The 25,572-nt window shown below is 42.9% G+C and overlaps 1 protein-coding gene across 2 annotated transcripts in view; it reads left to right on the forward strand.

Annotated features, from left to right (window-relative positions):
* The first annotated feature begins 238 nt into the window (after nt 1–238).
* The window catches only part of NLRP3 (NLR family pyrin domain containing 3), a 36,140-nt gene continuing 10,806 nt past the window's right edge, over nt 239–25,572 (forward strand). Inside the window, exons 1-7 of one of the 2 annotated variants that reach the window (XM_074361058.1) lie at nt 239–471; nt 2,647–3,066; nt 6,020–6,124; nt 6,666–8,445; nt 12,375–12,542; nt 14,925–15,095; nt 16,157–16,327. In XM_074361058.1, the coding sequence (XP_074217159.1) occupies nt 2,790–3,066; nt 6,020–6,124; nt 6,666–8,445; nt 12,375–12,542; nt 14,925–15,095; nt 16,157–16,327 (2,672 nt within the window). In that variant the 5' untranslated portion in view covers nt 239–471; nt 2,647–2,789. Of the gene's footprint in view, nt 472–555; nt 2,275–2,646; nt 3,067–6,019; nt 6,125–6,665; nt 8,446–12,374; nt 12,543–14,924; nt 15,096–16,156; nt 16,328–25,572 lie in introns of those variants that run through there. The other variant, XM_010950280.3, reaches the window with a different exon arrangement.

Raw genomic sequence — 25,572 nt, forward strand, 5'->3', positions numbered from 1 at the left:
CCAATAAAATGGTTAAAAAAATAACAAGCGATTGTTGTGCTATCTGCTGACTGCCTTCCTGTGATGGCTTAAAAGTGCATAGGATCTGCAGTTTGACGCCAGGCCGTGCCCTTGATTCTCTACCTACCACCTCCAAAGGGCTCCTCCATCCCTCACCTCTCCTTGTTGTCACAGCTCTCACGTGGCTGCTGTCAGAGTCAGAGGGAACATCCACCGAGCAGCAATTTCCTCTCATTCTTCACCCCAGTGGCCACTGAGGAGAGGCCAGATCTCTGTGGCTACAGCCAGGCTCAGCACTGAGAACTTGTTTGGAAAATCCAGCGATGTGAGTAACCGTTAGTCTCTGCCTTTGCCTGTGATGCAAGCGTGCTCACTCCAGACTGAGGCCACATCCTTCCTGCCCCTGCTGGGCTGTGACTGCTATAAATGCATCTAGTTTCCTTTCTGGCTGTTCCTGAGGCTGGCATCTGGGTGAGTCCAGCTCTGTGGAGTGGGGTGGCTGAAAGGCCAGGGGAAGAACGGGGAGAGTGTGCCAAGGGCCAGGACTTGACTGGGGACTTCTTCTGCCAGCCTTCAAGTCTGTTCTTCAACAATGTTTCTCGAATGTTCTTTTATGTTTACCAGTATTTGGGTGCTATGTGTGCAAATGCATGTGTGTGTATGTGGGGGTGGGGGTGGTGGGTGAGGACGGGAACCGCAATCGCAGCTTACGCCCACGGCTCAACAATTGGCCAAGCATTCCCCCAGGGAGTGTTTAAATGGGATGCATACTAGAAAGTGAGCATCTTTAGAAATCAAGGAACAGAGGAGGTAAAGGTCAGAGCGAAGTGCGCTGAGGTAAGAGATAGGGGAGCACAGAGGAGAGGCAGAGTCCTGGTATGGATGGGAAGGTTGATGGAGTAGGACCTGGGAGGGTCTGCAGAGCTGGGGAGTCCCTGGAGTTCCCCCTCCCCTCCCATCACCTGCTAAATACATAAGGGGATGGATTTGGGGGGGGGGGCGGGGTGCATGAGGCCAGGAGTGAAGAGGCAAGAATGGAGATGGAAGGAGAGAGGAGCATGACTGAGATGTCATGAACATGAAACTGCGGTCTTTATAAATTCCAGCTTGGAGATTCCTGCAGCTTCAGGGGCCTTCCCGCTTCCTTTAGCATCACTTACGGCTTTGGGCTGATGTCTTGCTTTACAAATTCAGTGATATGAAGGGATCAATCCGAAACAAAGCCAGCGCATTCCTCCATCCAAAATCTAGGAGATGTGTATGATCAAAAGACGTATAGCGTCGGATTTATAGTCTTTGCGGAACTCGAAGTCTAGTGAGGAAACCTGAGTGGGTGAACACTGTAACAGAAGACTGCCCATGTTAGATCCTGGGAAAGGGCTGCTTTTTAACCACCTATTTTATTGTCTTTATTTCTCCTCCTGTCTGTCTGAGATACCTACTTATATGGCAGAAGAAATGGTCTCACACATTTTCAGGCGGAGAAAAGTGCAATATTAGGGGCATGGCTCAGGAATCAGTGACCCTGGTCTAAATCCTGGCTTTGCTCCTTCCTGTGTCACTCAGCCTGAGACTCAGTCTCTACCTCCACAAAACGGTGCTAAAAATACAAAGCACCTCATCCGGCTTGGTGTGGGCTAGATGAGAAAAGGTATCAGTGTGGCACCTTGCCCATGAGAAGCCCACAATAAATGTGAGTGCTAATATCAATTTTGATTGTGAATTTTGCAAAGAGACATTAAAGAAATGTGTCTGTCATTCTCCCTTAAGCATCTCAACACCATCTCATTTCAGTTTTCATCAGTCCATGGACTGATAAAGGGCTGTTGCAGACCATCCCCTCCTCGGCATGTTTCTCTCTCCTTGTCTGTCTCTAGTTGCTCTTGTTATCACCATAATTACTCATTTCCTGGCCCATTTCTTCTTTTGTCCCTCATTCATCTGTCCTCGGGTCAAAACAGAAACGAGAAACCAGAGTCTTTCAGTTGGAAGGAATGCGAAAAACATCTTTGCCACTCTGGCATTTTATAGATGAGGAAACTGAAGTTGAGGGATAGTGAGGAGCTTGTCCAAGGTCGTGTATACATAGCCAGTAATCACTGGGACCAAAGTTCTCTTGGCAATTGGTCAAGCTGGCATCATGAGGTGGTTGAAGGCGCCCATTGCGTTAACGTGATTGTTTTGGGGGTTTAATTATTATTTCTCTCCAAAGAGACAGCTTTCTTCCATGGCTCAGGACGCACTCTTGGGTCAAGCCAATAGGAAAACCTTCTGGTAAGTATATGGTTCACTTTTCAAAACTAAAGAGGGCAACTTGTTATATAGCCTGGTGATACTTTTCTGGGTTTTTGATAGTTTAGTTCTCTCTGAGAGTGGACTTCTAAAAAAATATGTGTAGAGAGGTCATTAATAGTAAAATATACTTGTATGAGAAATTTCCTTTTTGGTGTGCACACTTTTTTTTTCTGCTCACTTTTAAATTTATTCAGATCTCTGTTCAGATGTCATTTTTGTTTTTATTTTTTGTTCTTGACTTTTTATTGAAGTATAGTCAGTTACAATGTGTCAGTTTCTGGTGCACAGCATTAATGTTTCAGTCACACATACATATACATCTATTCGTTTTCATATTCTTTTTCATTATAGGTTCTTACAAGATATTGCGTACAATTCCCTGTGCCATACAGGGTGCACTTTTAAAAAGACTTCTTACGCATATGCTGTTTTCACCACCTGACTTCCCAGCGTGGACCTACGCTCAGGGACTCTGACCAGGGCTGCATCCAAGCATGGCAAGCATCCGCTGCAAGCTGGCTCGTTACCTGGAGGACCTGGAAGATGTAGACTTTAAGAAATTCAAGATGTACTTAGAAGACTATCCTCCTCAGAAGGGCTACGTCTCACTTCCTCGGGGTCACACAGAGAAAGCAGACCATGTGGATCTAGCCACTCTGATGATCGACTTCAACGGGGAAGAAAAGGCGTGGGCCATGGCCACATGGATTTTTGCTGCAATCAACAGGAGAGACCTTTACGAGAAGGCTAAGAGGGAGGAGCCAGAATGGGGTGAGTGGAAGGAAGACAAGTATTTTTTTTTTAATTGTAATAAAATACAAGTAATATAAAACTTGCTATTGACTGTTTTTAAGTATATGATTCAGTAGTATTAAGCACATTCACATTGTTGTGCAATCTCCAGAACTCTTTTTGATATTGCAAAACTCTGTACCCATTAAACAAGAATTACTCATTCTGCCCTCCCCTCAGCCCCTGGCAACCACCACTTTATGTTACTATGAATTTGACTATTCAAGTATTTTTTAAAAAAATATTGGGGGGGTAATTAGGTTTATTTATTTATTTTTAACTTATTTATTTATTTTTTTAACAGAGGTGCTGGGGATTGAACCCAGGACCTTGTACATGCTAAGCATGTGCTCTACTACTGAGCTATACCCTCCCCATTATTTCGGTACCTTTTATGAGTGGAATCATACAGCATTTGTCTTTTTGTGTCTGTTATTTCACCTAGCATAAACATCCTTAAGCTTCATCCGTGTTGCCACCTTTTTTTTTTTTTTTTTGCCAATAATTTTTATTCAATTGTGGAAGCCTAAGGTAAAAAGCGTAGGCAACAAACTTTACCAATCAATAAAAAGCCATTCTGCCAATCCACTGGTAACATGCTAGACAGAGTTGGAAAACATTCTACTGAAAGCAAAATATTTAGAGAAAATAGACATCCATACAAAATTATAAAATGCTTGCAATTAAAACAAAGGCACCTCCAGGAAGGCACAAGCTTTTCACTCGTAAAGCCAGTGAAAGCCCTAAAAAACTTACATGGACACTGAAACACACAGAAATGTACAATGTGTGTACACGGTGCCCCCAAGCCACGTGAAGTCGGTTTTATAGACATAAGTCTTCTTCTGTTTTCTAACGAATTGTTATGTTTACCGTTTTTATTTCCAACTTTGTATTGTCTACACTGGCATATCTAAAGTCACTTTAAATGTATCTATAGTGCCAAAAAAAAAAAAAAAAAGAATCAGCAAGTCAGGTCAGGAGATGCAACATGAGTGTAACAAGGGAGAGAAAAATAATATGGGGGCAGGAGGCAGGGGTGTGTACACCAGTGGGATGTTTTCAACAAGCCGTGTGTAATAACACAATTATAACTGTGTCAGTGCTTACATACGTAAATAACCAAATTAAACTGTAATCATCACAGTTGCAGAAGTAGTTTGCTGAGCAGTTTTTGTGGGTTTTGTTTATTCCTCACCAGAACCCCAGGAGGCCTGCACTTTTCCGAATGCACTATCAATTTCATTACACTGAGGGAAATTAGCCCGACACAAAAGGACAAATACTTTATGCTTCCATTTATAAGAGGCACCTAGAAGAGTCAAAGTCATAGAGACAGAAAGTGGGGGTTGCCAGGGGCCCTAGGGAGCAGGGAACAGGGAGTTGTTGTTTACTGGGTATAGAGTTTCAGTTTTACAGGATGAAAAAGAATTCCAGAGATGGTTGCACGACCATGTGAAGTGAGCCTGGAAGAGGTGCTGGGTTGTCTGTGGCTCTGTTCTAGTCAGAGCCCAGGCTGGGATTCAGTGCCAAGTGTGTCTTTGGCGGAAGCCTGGCTCTTAACCACTATGCCGTTTGGCTTCCACGTCTGCATTTTGGGAGGGAAGAATTCTAACTAGGGGTAGAAGTATTTTGTGTTTTGTGTGTGTGTGTAGGGGGTCAGTGGCTAAGGTTAGGTTTTAGGTAAGAATTAAGGTTTGATCTTGGTGTGAGTTAATGTTTAGATTTTGTTTTGTGGTTTTGTGTGTGTTGGGTTAATAGCATTTGCACTCAGAATAGGCAGACAAGACACCGATCAGGAATCCTTTATGTAGCGCTTGGGTTCCTGCCCACCGAAAGGCGTCTGTCCCATCTATTTCCCCTGGTACCTGGCTCTTGTTCTGCTGTGTCTAGTTTCTCCCGTAGGACACCTCTTTGGGATGTGTTATTTAGCGATTGTTTAGATTGTGATTGTCAACTGTGGATGCACGTTGGAGCTTTTAGGATATAATGTTGCCTGAACGGAGAGGGTATAGCTCAGTGGTAGAGTGCCTGCTTTGACGCATGAGGCCCTGGGTTCAATCCCCAGTAACTCCATTAAAAATAAATAATAAATAAATAAGAAAATAAAGCTAATTACCTCCCTCACCCCCTCCCCAAAATATAATGGTGCCTGGGCTCCACCTCAGAGAACTGAAAAAGGATCACCGTGGGTGGAGTCCTGGAATCAGTTTTTTTTTTAATTTTATTTTATTGAGTTATAGTCATTTTACAAGGTTGTGTCAAATTCCAGTGTAGAGCACAATTTTTCAGTTATACGTGAACATACATATATTCATTGTAGCATTCTTTTTCACCGTGAGCTGCCACAAGATCTTGTATGTATTTCCCTGTGCTGTACAGTATAATCTTGTGTATCTATTCTACACATTTTTAAAGCTTTCTAGGTGAATCTAAAGTCAGCCGGGATTCTGAATACTGAGTTAGACATAAGCCAGGTTGGTTATTCTTACTCTTGAAGACTCAGAATGTGGGGAAGATGAATTCCAGGCCTTTGGGGTCAAAGAAGGATGATCCTGCTGGCCTTTGGCCATCCTGGGGATATTGGAGAGTGGGGCGCTGGCCTCAAAACCGGAGTACCAGGGAGGGAGTCTGCCAAAGTCAAGTAAGGCTAAAAGAATACTTGCCTGCCTCACATATTTGCCATTTAATTTCCAGGCCTGGGAGGCTGATTCTGTGGCTGGGTACAGTGCGGACACAATGCTATTGCTCTGACGTCAGGAGTACAGGAATGCCCCCAAAGGGACATCGACTGAGCTGTGCTTTGGTTTGGGAGATGTTCAGGGCAGGTGCCTTTGACTGGTGCCAGGTGTCAGATACTAGCTCTCAATTACATCACCTTAATCAGGAGTCCTGGTTTTTGACACTGTGTTTTCCTTCCTTTTATTCTCAGACAATGCCAATGTTTCTGTGATATGCCGGGAAGAAAGCCTTGAAGAGGAGTGGATGGGTTTACTCGGATTCCTTTCCAGAATCTCTGTTTGTAAAAAAAAGAAAGGTAAGCCGGTGGGAGGGGTGAGGGTGGGGCAGGTAGCACTTCCAATTGGGTTTGGAGACCTGGTTCGGTAGGTACTCGAAGCTGGAAAGCTGGATAGCTTGGTGATCCTAACATGTTCCTGCTCCCTGGGGTGCAAAGTCCTGTCTCAGGAAATCCACTTTAGCTGAAGGGATATAGATGAATGTTTGCACGGCTCCTGGCAGTCCCAGAACCAAGGAGAGGCAATCGAGCGTTTCTGGTTTTGAAAGACATGAGCTGCAGACTAACGGAGTAAGACTGAATAGAAAAGGATTTTCTGGCCAGGCGCAGTGCATATAGCTCTTTGCTGTTCTTCTGCTGAACCGTGCATAGGAGGATTTTGACATCCTGGATTTTCTGGGTCCGTCCATACCCAAGCTAGTGGAGAGAAATGGCATCTCATCTCCCGTTTCTCAATTCCAGTGACCGCTCCTTACCGACCCACGGGTCCCTGCTGATAGCTCATCGCTGGGTGGATGTGCTCAGGCTTATTCCAAAGTCTAACTTTCTGTCTCTGCTGCAGATTACTGTAAGAAGTACAGGAATCACGTGCGAAGCAGATTTCAGTGCATCAAAGACAGGAACGCCCGTCTGGGTGAGAGCGTGAACCTCAACAAGCGTTTCACCCGGCTGCGTCTCATCAAGGAGCATCGGAGCCAGCAGGAGAGGGAGCACGAACTCCTGGCCATTGGGAGGACCTCGGCCAAGATGCGGGATGGACCCGTGAGCTCCATGAACTTGGAGACGCTGTTTGATCCCGAGGACCAACACTCTGATCCTGTGCACACGGTGGTATTCCAGGGAGCAGCGGGCATCGGGAAGACAATCCTGGCCAGGAAGATCATGCTGGACTGGGCCTCAGGGAAGCTTTACCAGGACAGATTTGACTACTTGTTTTACATCCACTGCCGGGAGGTGAGCCTCGGGACCCAGAGGAGCCTGGGGGACCTGATTGCCAGCTGCTGCCCTGACCCATACCCACCCATAGGCAAGATCGTGAGCAAGCCTTCCCGGATCCTCTTCCTCATGGACGGCTTCGATGAGCTGCAAGGTGCCTTTGACGAGCACACGGAGGCCCTCTGCACAAACTGGAAGAAGGTGGAGCGGGGAGACATTCTCCTGAGCAGCCTCATTAGAAAAAGACTGCTCCCCGAAGCCTCCCTGCTCATCACCACGAGACCGGTGGCCCTGGAGAAACTTCAGCACTTGCTGGGCCGGGCTCGCCATGTGGAGATCCTGGGTTTCTCAGAGGCCAAGAGGAAAGAATATTTCTTTAAGTATTTCTCAGATGAGCAGCAAGCCAGGGAAGCCTTCCGGCTGATTCAGGAGAATGAGATCCTCTTCACCATGTGCTTTATTCCCCTGGTCTGCTGGATTGTGTGCACTGGGCTGAAACAGCAGATGGACAGTGGCAAGAGTCTTGCTCGGACGTCCAAGACCACCACTGCCGTCTATATATTCTTCCTCTCCAGTCTGTTGCAATCTCAAGGAGGGAGCCGGGAGCACCAGGTCTCCGCCAACCTCCGGGGTCTCTGCTCGTTGGCTGCAGATGGCATCTGGAACCAGAAAATCCTATTTGAGGAGTGCGATCTCAGGAATCACGGCCTGCAGAAGGCAGATATGTCTGCTTTCCTGAGGATGAACCTATTCCAAAAGGAAGTGGACTGTGAGAAATTCTACAGCTTCAACCACATGACTTTCCAGGAGTTCTTTGCTGCCATGTACTACCTGCTCGAGGAGGAGGTTCAGGGGGAGAGGAGGAACACACCGCGGAGCTGTTCCAAGCTTCCCACCCGGGACGTGACCGTCCTTCTTGAAAACTATGGCAAATTTGAAAAGGGGTATCTGATTTTCGTTGTCCGTTTCCTCTTTGGTCTTGTAAACCAGGAGAGAACGTCCTACCTGGAGAAAAAACTGAGTTGCAAGATCTCTCAGAAAATCAGGCTGGAGCTGCTGAAATGGATCGAGGCGAAAGCCACGGCCAAGAAGCTACAAGCTGAGCCCAGCCAGCTGGAACTGTTCTACTGTTTGTATGAGATGCAGGAGGAGGACTTTCTGCAAAGGGCCATGGTCCATTTCCCCCAAATTGAGATCAACCTCTCCACCAGAATGGACCACGTGGTTTCTTCTTTTTGCATTGAGAACTGTCGCCATGTGGAATCACTTTCCCTGAGGTTGCTCCATAACTCACCCAAGGAGGAGGAGGAGGAAGAGGAGGAGGAGAAAGGGGAGGAGGAAGGGGTTCAATACTCTGAAGTGGACCACTGTGTCCCCTCCGAGCCCCCTGTTGCGTATTCTCAGCGGTAAGGTGACAGGAGATGTCTTCTTTCTAGCCACCTTCCCTTGGCACCTGCTCCCTCTCCCCTCTTCTCAGCTGTCTTGTAAATGCAGTTGCCACAGCTACATAATAATGCCACCCCCTCCCATTTCTACCAGACACCTTCATTGGCAGATAGGGGACTAGTAGGGGAAGGGTAGGTGGACAAATGGCTTGAGAAAAAACTCAAGGAACCAATGAGCAAATGTTTGGTGGATGTGAATTTAGCACCAAGTATTATGTGGGGAAAAGAACTGCGTAAAAATGCCAACTCAGATCGCTCGCAACTTACTTGGGGCTTTCGTGCATAATTGCCTGTCAGTACCTAAGGGGCAAAACAGCCCCAGTGACTCTGCCCAGGAACACAGAGGACAGAGGGCTCTTAGCGTTGGCTGCTGGCGGTGGGGGAGGGTCTCGGAGGAGTGAAATTTGAGCCTGCCTTGAAGAATTGATAGGATGTGGGTGAGTGGAGGAGAAGGTAAAGGGATTTTGGCAGTGCAATCTGGTATGAAGTCATCAGTGTGGTCTGAGAAAGAGTATTCATGTTGGGGAAGATGGGGAGGGAATGTGGCTTCCCTGGAACAACCAATGAGGGGAAGTCGAGGGACATGGGGCTGGAAAGGAGAGAGTGCTCCGAGGCCCCCACCTTGTGTTTGCAACCAGGCATTCACCAACAGCCACCCCCTTCAGGCTCTGTTCATCCACCTGCTAGGGAGTTGGAAGCCAATTTGCTGTGGCTGTACAGTGAAGTGGCTGAGTTCCCTGACTTCTAAGTCCCTGCACGGAAACTGTCATAGCTACAGTGGCTATGGGGAGGTGGCGGCTCTGTGAATGCTTGGGGTTTTTTGTTTGTTTTTTTTTAATTGAAGTATAGTCAGTTTACAATGTTGTGTCAGTCTCTGGTGTACAGCAAAAAGGTTCAGTCATACATATACATACATATATTCATTTTCATATTCTTTTTCATTAAAGGTTATTATGAGATATTGAATATAGCTCCCTGTGCTATCCAGTATGAACTTGTTGTTTATCTATTTTATATATGGTAGTTAGTATCTGCAAATTTCAAACTCCCAATTTATCCCTTCCCACCCCCTTTCTCCTCTGGTAACTATAAATTTGTTTTCTATGTCTGTGAGTCTGTTTCTGTTTTGTAAATAAGATCATTTGTGTCTTTTTTTTTCCTTTTTAGAGTCTATATGTAAGTGATATCATATGGTATTGTTCTTTCTCTTTCTGGCTTACTTCATTTAGAATGACGATCTTCAGGTCCATCTATGTTGCTGCAAATGACATTATTTCATTCTTTTTTATGGCTGAGTAGCATTCCGTTGTATAAATATACCACAACTTCTTTATCCAGTCCTCTGTTGATGGACATTTAGGTTGCCTCCATGTATTAGCTATTGTAAATAGTGCTGCTATGAACATTGGGGTGCATGTATCTTTTTGAATTAGAGTTACTTCCAGATATAAGCCCAGGAGGGGGATTGCTAGATCATGGCAAACCTATTTTTAGTTTTTAAAGTAATCTCCATACTGTCCTCCAAAGTGGCTGCACCAATTTACATTCCCACCAGCAGTGTAGGAGGGCTCCCTTTTCTCCACAGCCTCTCCAGCATTTATTGTTTGTAGACCTTTTTAGTGATGACCAGTCTGACTGGTGTGAGGTGACACCTCATTGTAGTTTTGATTTGGAATGCTTGGGTTTAACCTCTATAGAAGACACTCACCATGGGACAAAATTAAGGAGAAAGGCGGCTCACCTTTCTACTGGCAGCAGTAAGTCACAGCTCTCTCTTTGCCTTGGCACCATTAACAGGATGGCCTTTCTATTTATTGTTGGTTCATCAAGGACGGCCTGCTGGGGCTTCACTGGTAGCTAAGACCCAGGTCCTGCTCACAGTGACTTAACAGCTGGGTTGTGGGGACAGTCAGGAGACAAGGGCAGGTGGTAGAGGGGATGGGCTTTGGTGAGAACACTTGTGGGGTGCATCTGAGACGCAGGGGGAGACTTTGACCAGTCGGATCCTTGAAGGATGGGGCACCAGAGGGCCAAGTGTTGGCAGCCCAGACGGAGGGAACAGTGGGTTCAAAGGGTGGGAGCTGGGAAAGCAGGTGCCATTGACAATGACAGATAGTTCAAAATAGCTGTAAAGAAGATGGGAGAGGGGGAGAAAGAGAGAGAGAGAGAGATGGAGTGAGAGAAGAAGACCGGCTTACCAGAGCTCTAAAATTAAGGCTGAGAAAGCAAGACACTTAACCAAGACCACACAGCTGTGAGGAAGGCCGGCAGAGACTCAGACTCAAACTCCTGATGGGAAGCCTGACACCTGTCTTGCTAGATGACAGCTCCCTTCTTCTGAGGGCAGGAGCTTGCTTTGTGTGTTTTAGAACCGTCTAAGGACCAGCAGCGTGGGCTTCTACCCTGTGCCTGTTAGAAGTGCAGGATTGCAGGCCTGATCCTAGGATCTATTAAGTCAGAATCTGCATTTTAATAAGAGCTGCGTGTTGGAACCACCTGGAAGTCTTAAAAATATCAGTGTACTTGGTCCCACCTCAGAGATACTGACTTTATTCCTATGGTGTGGCCTGGCCTAGGGATTTTTGAGAGCACTGCTCACATTATGTGCCAGTACGAGCACTAGCCTCTGGGCCACTCGGCAGAGTGTGCAGGGCCATGGGCAGGGCAGCTGACGGATGAGGGAGGGAGGAGAAGGATGCCAGAGGGAGGGGCCAGAGGGTGCTCACTAAAGTCCTTGGCTCTTTCTTAACTTTTTTATTTTAAATTTTATTTGTTTATCGAGGTATAGTTTATGTACAATATTATTTAAGTTTCAGGTGTACAACATAGTGAGCCACAATTTTTAAAGGTTATATTCCGTTTATAGTTATTATAAAATATTGGTTATATTTTCTGTGCTGTACCATATATTCTTTTTTCCCCCCAATTTTTCTTCAGTGCAACCAGAAGAATTTTGACTAGCTTATCTCTGTGAGCTTTCTTTTTTTTTTTTTAATTGATGTACAGTTGATTTATAATGTGGTAGTTTCTGGTGTACAGCATAGTGATTCAGTTATACATATATATATATATACTTTTTCATTATAGTTTATTACAAGATATTGACTACAGTTCACTGTGCTAAACAGTAGGACCTTGTTGTTTATCTATTTTGTATATAGTCGTTTGTATATACTGATCCCAAACTCCTAATTTATCCCTCCCCCTGCCCTTTCCCCTTTGATAACCGTAAGTTTGTTTCCTATGTCTGTGAGTCTGTTTCTGTTCTGTATGTAAGTTCATTTGTATCATCTTTTAGATTCCATACATAGGTGATATCATATGATATTTGTCTTTCTCTGTGTACCATATATTCTTGTAGCTTATTTATTTTACACATAGTAGTCTGTACCTCTTAAACCCCTACCTTTCTCTTGCCCCGCCCACCTTCTTGCTTCTCACTGGTAACTGCCAGTTCTCTATATCTGTCTGTTTCTTTTTTGTTATATTCACTAGTTGTATGTTTTAGATTCTGCATATAAGTGATATCATACAGTATTTCTTTCACTTATTTCACTCAGTGTAACACCCTCCAAGTCCATCTATGTTGTTGCAAATGATAAAATTGTATTATTTTGTATGGCTGAGTAATATTCCATTGTGTGTGTGTTTATTGCATCTTAATCTATTCACCACAGGCTCTTTCTTTCCCAAGGTGCGCAGAACGGTCTTGCCAAGGCTCCTCTGAACTTTTTCATTCCTCAACGGACAATCTTTGATTCTGTGACTCATTTCTTAAATCCTGGGAGGCCTCTGAACTGGTGTCAGCCACTCCTGGCCCCTGGCTTCAGTTTGCTATTCTTAGAGATTGACTTTGTCTTCTCTCCTTCTTCCTTCCTTCTGATTTCTAGGTTGGTGAACTATCTCACTTCCAGCTTTTGCAGGGGCATCTTCTCAGTTCTGAGCAATAACTGGAACCTCACTGAATTAAACCTCAGTGGCAATAATCTGGGAGACCCAGGGATGAAGGTGTTATGTGAAACACTCCAGCAACCTACCTGCAACATTCGCAGACTGTGGTAAGAAACCACGTGTATGTGTGTGTGTGTGTGTGAGAGAGAGAGAAAGAGACAGAGAGGGAGTAGAACCAGATTAGTGGTTTATTAGTTGTCTGATGCTGCCATAACAAAGTACCAGACACTGGGAGCCTTAAACAACAGAAATTAATCTTCTCATAGTCCTGGAGACTGGAAGTCCGAGATGAAGTTGCCAGCAGGGTTGGTTTCTCCTGAGGCCTCTCTGCTTGGCTTGTAGGTGACTTGTCCTCTCCCTGTATCTTCACATGGTCTTTGTGTGAGTGTCTGATTCCCTCATCTCTCAAGGATACCAGTTACATCGGATTAGGGTCTGCCTCAATGACCCGACTTTAACTTGATTACCTCTTTAACGCCCTATCTCCAAATATAGTCCACATTTGAGGTCCTAGGGGTTGAGACTTCAACATGAAATTTTCTGGGGGATACAATTCAGTCCATAACAAGTGAGAAGGCAAAAATAGATTGGAAGCCAGGAGTTTGGGAAGTTTCAGATAGGGAAGGATAAAGGGGAACTGAAAAGAAGTCACTTGCTGGTGGTATGAAAGGGCATGACTTTTAGGAGCTTTTATTTCTTCATCAGCCACGCTCATAGCTGAGATTGAAGCGCTTCATCATAGAAGCGCCACCTGAGCTGGAACCCATCAAAATATTTTGTGTAGGTTAACTTGTCACAGGGAGTCTCCTGTCGCTTTACTAATAAAATGCTTGCTCTGAGCCCACACTGTGGATCAGACTCACATGCCTTGAGTTGAGCACATAGTTGCATGAGCCATCCCTTCAGCCCTCTTGCATCATGAACCTGCACTTTTGATGAGCTCCGTAGCCAGCGTTGAAGCCCACCACTCCAGGATGTTTTCATACCTTCCTCTCTTGCTCGTCATAACCACCCCATCACAGATCTTACAAATTTTACTTACTGTACAAGCCATTGCCCACTTTTCCTCATCCTCACTCCACCAGCCCAGGTCCAACGACCACCATTATTTGCCTGGATTCTGCAGTGACCTCCAAGACTATCAATTTCTCATGACAGGATTCCTGTTTGTCTTGCAGTTGTCACTATAATGTCTGGACAATCTTCTTACCATGCGTTAGTGCTCAGAAATACATATTGAATGCATCTGGGCTGTTTGGTCTCCCTGCGTCCACTTTGCCACCCATCAGTCATTCTCTGGACAGAAGACAGAGGGTTATTTAGAAAATTATACTTCAAATATGCCATTTCATTACTTAAGTGCTTTTTATTTAATGGCCCCATTTTATTTATTTACTTATTCTGTGGGGGAGGTCATTACGTCTATTTATTTATTATTAGGTTTTTTTTAATGGAGGCACTGGGGATTGAACCCACGACCTCATGCGTGCTAAGCATGCGCGCTACCACTTGAGCTATACCCTCCCCCTATTTGCTCTTTTGATAAACTGTAAAATCTTCTTCTTGTCTTCAGGGGTCTGGCTAGTTTTGACACCCAATCTGCCTCTCCACCTTCATCCCATGCCACTCTACCCATCTCCCTTGTGGGTGCGCCCCTGTGTGATTCCAGAAAGTGAGACACAAACAGGGAGACACGGATGAGAATGAGGTGTTTTGCAGATAAAGATCCAGTTATCCATTTCCTTCTGGTTGGTGTGGAAATGGGGGCAGAAAAGGTGATCCAACAAGTGCTAAGACATTTGAACTATTAGCCTGGAAATGAGCTGGAATATTAGTCTTGCTCCTCTGATAGGGACTAATTGTTGGTGGTAGTGACAGCGAGTGTGTGTGTGTGTGTGTGTGTGTGTGTGTGTGTGTGTGTGTGTGTAAAACAAATCAAGAACCAGACCTTGTTTGCTCCTTCAGTCTGGATAGAGGGCTGGGGTTCAACCATCAAACAGAGTGGGGAGGGTATAGCTCAGTGGTAGAGCACATGCTTAGCGTGCACAAGGTCCTGGGTTCAATCCCCAGTACCTCCATTAAAAAAATAAACCGAATTACCTCCCCCTCCCCCTTAAAAAACCCACGGTGCTTATTTTTTTTTTTTTTTTAATCATCAAACAGAACAGCAGGACAAGGTTGGCCAAGGGAATAGGTAGATAGAAACAACCCTAGAGAGGACATTTGAGAGCTGACCTTTATTTACAGAGGGATCTCCCCAACTGACCTCAGACTGTGAGCCAGCGAGCCTGAGAACTAACTTCCTGATACGTCTTGAACTGTAGTCTTGAAAGATGATGGCTTCATGAAGACTTAGCTATAACTTTCTCTTTGCAACCTGGGAAAGCAAGCGCCCCTGTCTGTGCTGAAAACGAGCACGGACCAGAAGGCAGGGACAGAAAAGCAGAGCCCACGTTCTGACGTTTTCCGTTTCTGTGCTTGGCGTGAAGGCTGGGGCAGTGCTGCCTTTCCCACCAGTGCTGCTTCAACATCTCCTCAGTGCTGAGCAACAACCAGAAGCTGGTGGAGCTGGATCTGAGCCACAATGCCCTGGGAGACTTCGGGATCAGGCTTTTGTGTGTGGGACTCAGGCATCTCTTCTGCAATTTGAAGAAGCTCTGGTGAGTCGGAACTAATTTCCCTTCAGAAGCATGAGCTGTGGCTTCAGTGAGTCCCCGATGGGTTAGAATTTTAGTGTGAGAATGGCCTTGGCTGCTCAGAGGATTCCCTGTGTTTATCTCTGGGTGTTTGTCAATAATTAATTCAGTTAGTGTTTGTTGTGGGAAAAGCCACTTCTGAGCCCTGGAGAAACTTTAATAATGATAATGATGATGATGATGATGATGATGATGATAAACAAACCATGCTTGCCTTTAAGGTATTTAGCTGAGAAAATGAAACCAATGTATTGCATTGCTTTAGAAGAGTTTTGGGACTTCATGGCAAGGCCTTCGTCCACACTGAATAGGAAAAGTGCTAAGACAATGCAGACACTTCACATTCTATGTAGTTCTTTACTGAATGCTTCTGGGAGATTTGAATTTTGAAGAAGAAAAGAAAGCCCTTGAAAATAGTGGGGCTGATTCACACCCATTAGGGTGCCTATTATTAAAAAAAAGCAAAGCAAGACAGGACTTTATACTCAGTAAAAAAAAAAAAAACAATGCAAATATTGTATATGATTCCACTTACATGCAGTACTTAGAATGGGCGAATTCAAAGAGATAGGAGATAGAATGATGGTTTCCAGGGGTTCAGGGGAGGGGAATTGGGAGTTATCGTTTACTGGGTACAGAGTCAATTTGGGAAGATGATAAGAGTTCTGGAGAGGGGTGGTGGTGACAGTTGCACAATAATGTGAATGTACTTAAGTACCACTGAATTGTACACTTACAAATGCTCACAACGGTAAATGTTATGTTACGCAAATTTCACCACAATCATAATAAGTGTAGGGGTCTAGGAAGATGCTGTAACATCACACATGCTTGGAAGGTGTTTATTTGCTATTACAGCAAACAGAAAAGGAAACAAAACATTAATATAGAGCTTGGATGTCCTCCTCCCATGTGCAGACTAGGCTAGAAGCAGGGGCAGGACAAGTGGCTTCCTTGACTCACAGCAGAGTGGAGAGTGGGGTGAGAGAGGTCTTGTGACATTCTGCCATCTCTGTCTGCGAAAGGTTGGTCAGTTGCCATCTCACATCAGCCTGCTGTGAGGATCTCGCGTCCGTCCTGAGCACCAAACACTCCCTGACCAGACTCTACTTGGGAGAAAATGCCCTGGGAGACTCAGGAGTTGGAATATTATGTGAAAAAGCAAAGAATCCACAGTGTAACCTGCAGAAACTGGGGTAAGTCTTCATAAGTGTGTCAGCAATAAAGCAGCTTACCTTCAGGGATGCGTTATTTGGAAAAGGTGAATGGGGGTTACTTCTAGAAAAAGTTAATCAGATGGAGTCGAGGGAAGAGAATGGAAGAGGCAATATGTGTAGCTCGGAGCAGTAGATACTAGGTACTGCTAGTAAGGTAGTTACGTCTACGGGACTGGAGATTCTCAGAGCGGAAAGACACCTTAGGAATTGTGCAGTCCTGTTCACCATTGAGCAAAACACTTGCTTCTATGACATTCACAAGGAGAGTCACCTGTTTTACGTGTGAAAACTTCTAAGCATGCTGGTCATCGCTGCACCACCCACAGTTCTTATTTCCATGCGGCACCTTCTTTGATTTCGGGGCACTGGTCCTCGTTCTCGCTCCAGGGTCTGCTGAGAGATGCTGATCTCAGTTTCTTCAGAGACAACACTCATACTCCAGGTCTTCTCATCTTTTGCCTGGATGTCTCTAAATCCTTAACTGGAACATGGCTTAGCACCTTCACCTATTTAGTTACGCTGTCCTCTTTTCCCCCATCCCCACCACCCCATCCTCTGGTAACCAACATTCTACTCTGTTTCTAAGAATTCAGCTTTTTAAAAAAATTCCCCATATAAGTGAGATTATATGATATTTGTCTTTCTTTGTCTGGCTTATATCACTTAACATAATATCCTCTGGGTTTATTCATGTTGTCACAAATGGCAAGGTTTTCTTTTTTTAAGGCTGAATAATATTCCATTGTGCATGCGTGCGTGCGTGTGTGTGTGTGTGTGTGTGTGTGTATTTTTTTTATGCCACATATTCTCTGCTTCCAATTGATTAGTGTTGGGATGGTGTATCTTTCTCTATCCCTTTACTTTTATTTTTTTATTTTTAATTTTTTCTACCCCTGTACTTTTAATCTGTATTTTATATTTGAAGTGAGTTTCTTATAAACAACATACAGTTGGCTCTTATTTTTTGTTCATTCTACAATATCTGCCTTTTAATTGGTTCATTTAGACCACTGATGTTCAAACTAGTTATTGACATAGTTGGATTAATATCTCATATTTGCTCCTGTGTTCATTTGTTATACTTGTTCTTTGATTCTATTTTTGTCTTCATCTCTTTGCTGCCTTTTGTGACTTTAACTGGACCTTTTATATAATTCCATTTTGTCTTTTCTTAGCATACACATTATACTTTAAAAAAAAACCTTTTCTTAGTGGTTGCTCCAGAGTTTGCAATATGTATTTACAACTAATCCAAATCTACTTTCCAATAAACCACTTCACAGTGTGAATACCTTAAAACAAAGTAACCTTAATTTCTCTTTTCTGTCCCTTGTATAATTGCTGTCATTCATTTATAGATAAGCATATAACACATATAAACATAAATAATTGAATACATTGTTTCTATTATTTTGAACAGGATGTCATCTGTTTGATCATTTAAGAATAAGAATTTTATGTTCACTTGTTCCTTCTCTGCTCTTCCTTTCTTTATGTACATTTGATGTATATTATTTTCCTTCTCTCTAAAGAATGTTTTTAAAAAACACTTCTTGCAAGGCAGTTTATTGGAAACAAATTCCCTCAGTTTTTGTTTGAGAAAGTCTTTATTTGTCTTTCATTTTTGATGACTAATTTCACAGGGTACAGAATTCTAGGTTTGTTTTTTTTTTCTCTCAACACTAAATATTTTACTCCATTCTCTCCTTCTTTGCATATTTTCTGAGGATAAATCAGTTGTAATTTCTATCTTTGCTCCTTAACAAAATATTTTCCCTCCTCTGGCTTCTTTCAGGATTTCTCCTTTATCTTTGATTTTCTGCATTCTGAAAATTATATGCTTAGCTCTCGAGCTACTTTTTTTTTTTTTTTTTAGAATTTACTTTGCTTGGTATTCTCTCAGCCTCCTGGATCTGTGGTTTCATGTGTGAAATTAATTTGGGGGAAATTCCTGGTGGTATTTGTTTCCCATAATCCTTCTCTTCTCACTTCTCCTTCAGGTGTTCCATTACGTGTGTGTTGTGTGTACAACAACTTTTATAGTTATTCCACAGTTCTTGGATATTCTGATGGGTTTTTTTTTCAGTCTTTTTGTTTGTTTGTTTACTTTTTGGTTTTGGATGTTTCTATTGAGATATCGTCAAGCTCAGAGATTCTTTACTCAGCAGTGTCTAGTCTACCAATAATCCCATCAAAGGCAGTCTTCTCTTCTGTTACAGTGTTTCGTTCTGTTTTGTTTTTATCTTTAGAGGTTTTGTTTGTTTGTTTGTTTGTTTGTTTGTTTGTTTCTTGAAATTTCCCTTTCTCTGCTTACATTGCCCATCTGTTCTTCTATCTATTTAATCCATTAGAACTGAAATTTGTAGATACCTACAGGTATCTATCTATAGAATAGATAAACAAGATTATACTGTACAGCACAGGGAAATATATACAAGATGTTGTGGTAGCTCACGGTGAAAAAGAATGTGACAATGAATATATGTATGTTCATGTATAACTGAAAAATTGTGCTTACACTGGAAATTGACACAACGTTGTAAACTGACTAGAACTCAATAAAATGAAATTAAAAAAAAAAGAACCCTTAGGGTATTAATCATAATTGTTTTAAATTCCTGGTCTGGTAATTTCACTTTCTTCTCATATCTGAATCTGTTTCTGGTGTTTTCTCTGTCTCTTCAAACTATTTTTTGCCTTTCAAAATGTCTTGTAATTTATTCCTGATAGCTGGACGTGATGTACTGGATAAAGGGAACTGCTATAAATAAGACTTCAGTAATGTGTTAATGAAGTGTAGGGAAAGGGGAAGCAGTCTATAATCCTATGATTAGGTCTGCCTTTTAGTGAGTTTATACCTCTGGACTGTAACTTCTCAGCACTTTTCAACTGCTTCTTAGTTTTTTCCTCCCTTATTAGTAGAACAGGATGGCTAGTGTGGGCTGAAGTTGAGTATTTGCCTGCCCTAATATCATTTAGGCTCTAATAATATCCCAGCAGGTTAGGCTTTGGGTAACTACCGTCTCCTGAAGACAAATATTATTAAAACAAACAAAGTACTTCTGGTATACAGGCATATGTCAGTTTACTGATCTTTGCTTTATTGTGCTTCACAGATATTGCATTTCTTTTTTTTAAATTAAAGGTTTGTGGCAACCCTGTGTTGAACAATCTGTTCCCACCATTTTCCAATAGCATTTGCTCACTTCAGTGAGTCCCTGGGTCACATCTGGATAATTCTCACAACATTTCAGACTTTTAAATGATTATTATATTTGTTATAACATATATTATTATATTTGTTGTGATCCCGGATCAGCAATTTTTGATGTTTCTGTTGTAATTGTTTTGGAACACCACAGATCACACCCTTAAAAGTATGGTGAACTTAACTGATAAATGCTGTGTGTGTTCTGACTGCTCCACAGACAGGCTGTTCTCATGTCTCTCTCCTTCTCAGTGGGTTTCTTTATTCCCAGAGACACAACAAGATTGAAGTTAGGCCAATTAATAACCGTACAATTCAAGTGAAAGGAACAGTCAGTCAATGTGCCAAACGTCATTGTCGTCTTGTGGCCACAGCCACCTCTAACCCTCAGAAACCACCACCCTGATCAGTCAGCAGCCATCGACACTGAGTCAAGACCCTCCACCAGCCGAGATTATGACTCACTGAAGGCTTGAATGACTGTCAGCATTTTTAGCAATATTTTTAAAGTGTACACATTTTTTTAGACAAAACACTACTGCACATTTAATTGGCTATACTATAGTGTAAACATAACTTTTATATGCACTTGGAAGCTACAGAATGGGTGTGACTCACTTCGCTGTGGTATTTGCTTTATTATGGTAGTCTGGAACTGAACTCACAATATCTCTGAAGTTTGCTTGTATTTTAAAATGGTTCCTTTACTCCTCCCTCTGTTGGAAGCACAGGGGGATTTTTTTCTCTGATATTTAGGGTAATAACCTGGTTGAGCTCCTGGGGGTAAACCTCACAAAAGTATGGTGCCTCCCCTTGTGACTGGGTCCTCCTGGTGTTTTTATCTGTCAGACTTGTCCACAACTAGCCTTTAGCTATTTGTAAATTATAATTCAGGTTTTCCTTCCCGGGCACTGGTTCCCATGGAGGCTTAATTCTGATCCAGGAAGTTGCGATGCTTTGTGTTTGCCTCTGTGTCTCCTCGATTTTAGGGAGAGTAGACTGCGCTGTGACCACACTTCTCTTGTGAACTTAAGAAGAGTTGTTGATTTGTCAGTTCAGCTTTTAACTACTTGCTGTTAGGACGGAATGGTGACTTCTAAGCTCCTCACTTGCTGGCCTAGAAACTGGAAGTCCTGCTTGTGTGAGCTTTTTATTATGAAAGTAATACATGCTTAGTGTGAAAATAGCAAATAACATAGATACATGAAGCAGGAAATGAAAGCTCCTCCTCAGCTCACTTTTGAGAGAGCCAATTACAACAGGCTGACGAGCAAATATCCAGACATTTTGTTATATTGAGCATCCATCCATTTATCTATCCATCTACCCATCCATCTTGACACACTCTGTGTACTGGTTTTGCAGGGCTATTGTAACAAAGTACCACCAAAGGAGTGGCTTAAGCAGCAGACCTTTCTTTTTATTTTTTTCTTTCAATTTTTTTCTCCTTTTTCAGTTTTATTAGGTAGAATTATTGCAGTTCGACGCACATTCTTTGAATGTTTTTGAAATATAATCAACATACAGCACTGTACACATTTAAAGTGCACAGCAGAATGACTTGACATACATGTACTGCAAAATGAGAACCACAGTTAATATCCATCACTTCATATAGTTACAGAAATGTTTCAGAATTTGCTCTTTTAGCAACTTTCAAATATACCATACAGCACTGTTCACTATAGTCATCATGGTGTACATTACATCCCCACGACTTACTTATCTTATGCCTGGACGTTTGTGCCCTTGACCACCTTTATTCAGTTCCCACCACCACCTCCTGACCTCTGGCAATCACAAATCTGATTTCTTTTTCTATGAATTTGGTTTGAGTGTTTTGGCTTTAGCTTCTGCTTTAGATTTGTGAGATTGTACAGTGTTTGTCTTTCTCTGTCTGACTTATTTCACTTAGCATAACCCCCTGAAGGTCCATCCATGTTGTTGCAAATTGCAGGATTTTCTTCTTTATGGCTGAATAGTATTCCATGTTGTTGCAAATTGCAGGATTTTCTTCTTTATGGCTGAATAGTATTCCATTGTGTGTGTGTGTGTGTGTGTGTGTGTGTGTGTATTTTTTAAATATATATATTACATATATATATATGAAAGCTCTGTATCTCTATCTACCTGTCTATCTCACATCTTCATCTTCGTTATCTGTTCATTTGTTTTTTTTTTTTTTTGCTGTGTCACTGTCATAGTATAATCTTTTTTTTTTTTTTTAACACTTTTTTAAATTGAGTTATAGCCATTTTACAATGTTGTGTTACCTGTTCACTTGTTGATGGACACTTAGGTTGTTTCCATGTTTTGTAAATAATGCTGCAATAAACATGGAAGCACAGTTATCTCTTTGAGATAGTGATTTCATTTCCTTTGGCGATATACCCAGAAATAGGGTGGATGGATCCTATGGTCGTTTTATTTTTAAGTTTTTAAGGATCCTCCATACTGTTTTCTGTAGTAGCTGCACCAATTTACAATCCCACCAACAGTGCACCAGGGCTCCCTTTCTCTGCATTTGCCCCAGCATTTGTTAGCATTCATTTTTTTCATGATGGCCATTCTAACAGGCATGAGGTAGTATCTCATTGTGCTTTTAATTTGCATGTCCCTGATGATTAGTCAAGTTGAGCATCTTTTCGTGTACCTGTTGGCTATTTGAATTTCTTCTTTGGAAAAATATCTATTTAGGTCCTTTGCCCTTTTTAACATAGTATTATTTGGTTTTTGTTTGTTTTGTTTTGTTTTGTTTTGTTTCGGCTATTGAGTCGTATGCTTATACGTTTTAGATATGAACCTCTGATCAGATACATGATTTGCAAATATTTTCTCCCATTCTGTAGGTTGCCTTTTCATTTTGTTGGTTATTTCTTTTGCTTTTTCATTTTATGTAGTCCCATTTGTTGATCTTTAATTTTAGTGCTAATGCTTTAGGTGTGAAATTTAAAAAATTGTTCCTAAGACCTATGTCAGGGAGCTTTGTTTCCTATATTTTCTTCCAGGAGTTTTATGGCTTCAGGACTTATATTTAAGTCTATAATCTATTTTGAGTTGATTTTTTTTGAGTGGGGTATGATAGGGGTCTAGTTTCACTCCTTTTTATGTGAATATCTAATTTCCCTTTATTAAAGAGACTGCCTTCTCCACTGAGTATTCTTGGCTCCTTTGTCAAATATTTGTTGACGGAATATTCATGTGTTTATTTCTGGACTCTCAATCCTGTTCCATTGGCGTATTGTCTCTTTTTATGTCACTGTCATACTGTTTTGATTACTATAGCTTTATGTTATACTTTGTGGCCTTTTCTTTTTCACTTAGAGAAGTTCCTTTAACAGTTGTTGTAAAGCTGGTTTGGTGGTGGTCATTTCTTTTAGCTTTTTCTCGTGGGTAATGCTTTTGATTTCTTCATCAAATCTGAATGAGAGCCTTGCTGGGTAGAGAATTCTTGATTATAGGATTTTCTCTTTCATTACTTTAAATATATCACGCCGCTCCCTTGTGGCCTGCAATTTCTGCTGAAAAATCAGCTGACAGCCTCAGAGGAGTCCTCTTGTATGTTATGGATTGCTTTTCCCTTGCTGCTTTTAGTATTCTCTCTTTATCTTTAATTTTTGTCATTTTGATTACAGTGTGTCTTGATGTGTTCCTCTTGGGGTTAATCCTGTATGGGACTCTCTGTGCTTCCTGAAACTGGGTGAATATTTCCTTTCCCAGGTTAGGGAGGTTTTCAGCTATTATCTCTTCAAATATTTTCTCAGGCCCTTTCTCTCTTTCTTCTTCTTCTGAGACCTCTGTGATGCAACTAGTAGTGTGTTTGATGTTATCCCAGAAGTCTCTTAAACTGTAATCATTTCTTTTCATTGTTTTTTCTTTTTTTGTATTCAGTGGCACTGATTTCCACTTTGTCTTCCAGCTCGCTTACCCCTTCTTCTAAATCAGTCTACTGTTGATTCCTTCTAGTGTATTTTTAATTTCAGTTATTGTAGTCTTCACCTGTGTTCAGTTGTTCTTTATATTTTCTAACTCTTTGTTAAAAAACGTCTAACTTCTTGCTCTGTGCTTCCATTCTCCTCCCGAGGTCTTTGATCACCTTTATTTACAATCACGACTCTGAACTCTTTCTTGGATAGATTTCCTGTCTCCACTTTACTTAGCTCTTCTGAGGTTTTATCTTGTTCTTTTGTCTGGAGCTTATTCCTCTGTCACCTCATTTTGTCTAAGTTGCTATTTGTATTTTTATTTAGGTTAGTTATGTTTCTCAACCTTGGAGAGGTGGCCCTCTGTAGGAAGCATCCTATGCATCTCAGCAGTGCACTCCCCTCTCATCACGCAAGATATGTGCTCTAGGAGTTCCCTCTAAGAGGGCTGCATGGGTCCTTCTGTTGCGGTGAGCTGACAATGTGGACAGTCTGGTAGGTTTGGTTGGCCCCTAGTCTGCTTGGTTGCCAGGCCCTGTCTTGTGAGGATGTTGCTGGCTGCTGTGTAGCGGGGCCTGGTCATGAAGTGGCTGGCTGCAGAATCCTGGGGGCCCCAGGACTAGTGCTGGCCCCATGGTGGGCGGAGTCAGTGTCCAAAAGACTCTGGGGCTGTTGCTCACCCACTGGCAGGTGAAGCCAGATCCTGGGGCTAGTGCTGGTCCACTGGCAGACAGAGCTGGATCCTGGAGTCTGGCCAGCTGCAGGGCCCGGGAATCCCAGAGCTCACTTCCCATCACTGAGGTTGGGGGCAGGGGTTGGTTCCTGACACAGTAGGGCTTGGGGTCTGGGATGTGCCAATGGTTGTGTTGGCCTGTTAGTGGTCAGGGCCAGGGCCCAGCTGGTCCCAAGATAGGATCTGCCCTGTCTTGCAGGATCGTAGTTTTCTGGTGTCTGCCCTCTGGTGGGTGAGGCTGATCTAGAGGCTTGTACAGGCTTCCTGGTGAGGGAGGGCCCCGGTGCCTGTCAACTGGCGAGTGGAGCTAGCTCTCTGCCCTCCAGTGGGCTGGGCCATGTGTAGGGGCTAGTCCAGAGGTGGCTGTGTGCTCTTTAGTCTTCAGGCAGCCTCTCTGCTGATGGCTGGGGCTGTGTCCCGCCCAGTTAGTTGTTTGGTCTGAGGGGTCCCAGCACTGCTGCCTGCAGGCTATTGGGTGGGGCGAGGTCTTGGAGCTAATGAGCCAAGATATCAGCTGCCATCAGCAGCAGTGTTCACACATTTGAATGTTCCCCAATATGTCTGCCACCAGTGTTTATATCCCCAGGGTGAGCTGCAGCTGCCCCTCGCCTCTCTAGGAGACTCTCCAAGACCAGCAGGTAGGTTTGACCCAGGCTCCTATCAAATTACTGCTTTTGCCCTGGGTCCCAGTGCACATGAGATTTGGTGTGCCCTTTAGGAGTGAAGTCTCTGTTTCTCTTAGTTCTCTGGGATTCCTGCAATGAAGCCCCACTGGCCTTCAAAGCCAAATGCTTTGGGGTCTTGTCTTCCTGATGCCAGACTCCTGGGCTGGGGAGCCTGACATGGGGCTCAGAACTCTCTCTCCTGTGGGAGAAACTCAGCAATATAATATTCTTCAGTTTGTGGGTTGCTCAACTGGGGAGTATGGGACTTGATTATATTGAGAGTCTGGCCTTCGTACCATCCTGCTGTGGTTCCTTCTTTATGTCTCTAGTTGTAGAAGATCTTTTCTGGTAGGTTTTTTTTTTTTTTTTTTTTCCCATCAATGGTTGTTCTGCAGATAGTTGTGATTTTGGTGTGCTCATGGGAGGAGCTGAACTCAGTGTCTTTCTACTCTGCATCTTGGCCATTCTCCTTTATAATATACTTTGAAATCAGGAAGCTTTATTCTCCTCTCTCATGACTGCTTTGGCTATTCTGAGTCATTTGTGGTTCCATATAAATTTTAGGAGTGTTTTTTTCTGCTTCTGCAAAACATTCCATTGAAGACTTGCTAAGGAAAGCATTTAATCTATAGATGCATTTAAGTACTATAGACATTTTGATAATATTAATTTTTCCAATGCATGGACAAGGGATG

The sequence above is a fragment of the Camelus bactrianus genome, chromosome 3 (genome assembly GCF_048773025.1).
Source record: "Camelus bactrianus isolate YW-2024 breed Bactrian camel chromosome 3, ASM4877302v1, whole genome shotgun sequence".
Taxonomy (NCBI): Eukaryota; Metazoa; Chordata; class Mammalia; order Artiodactyla; family Camelidae; genus Camelus; species Camelus bactrianus.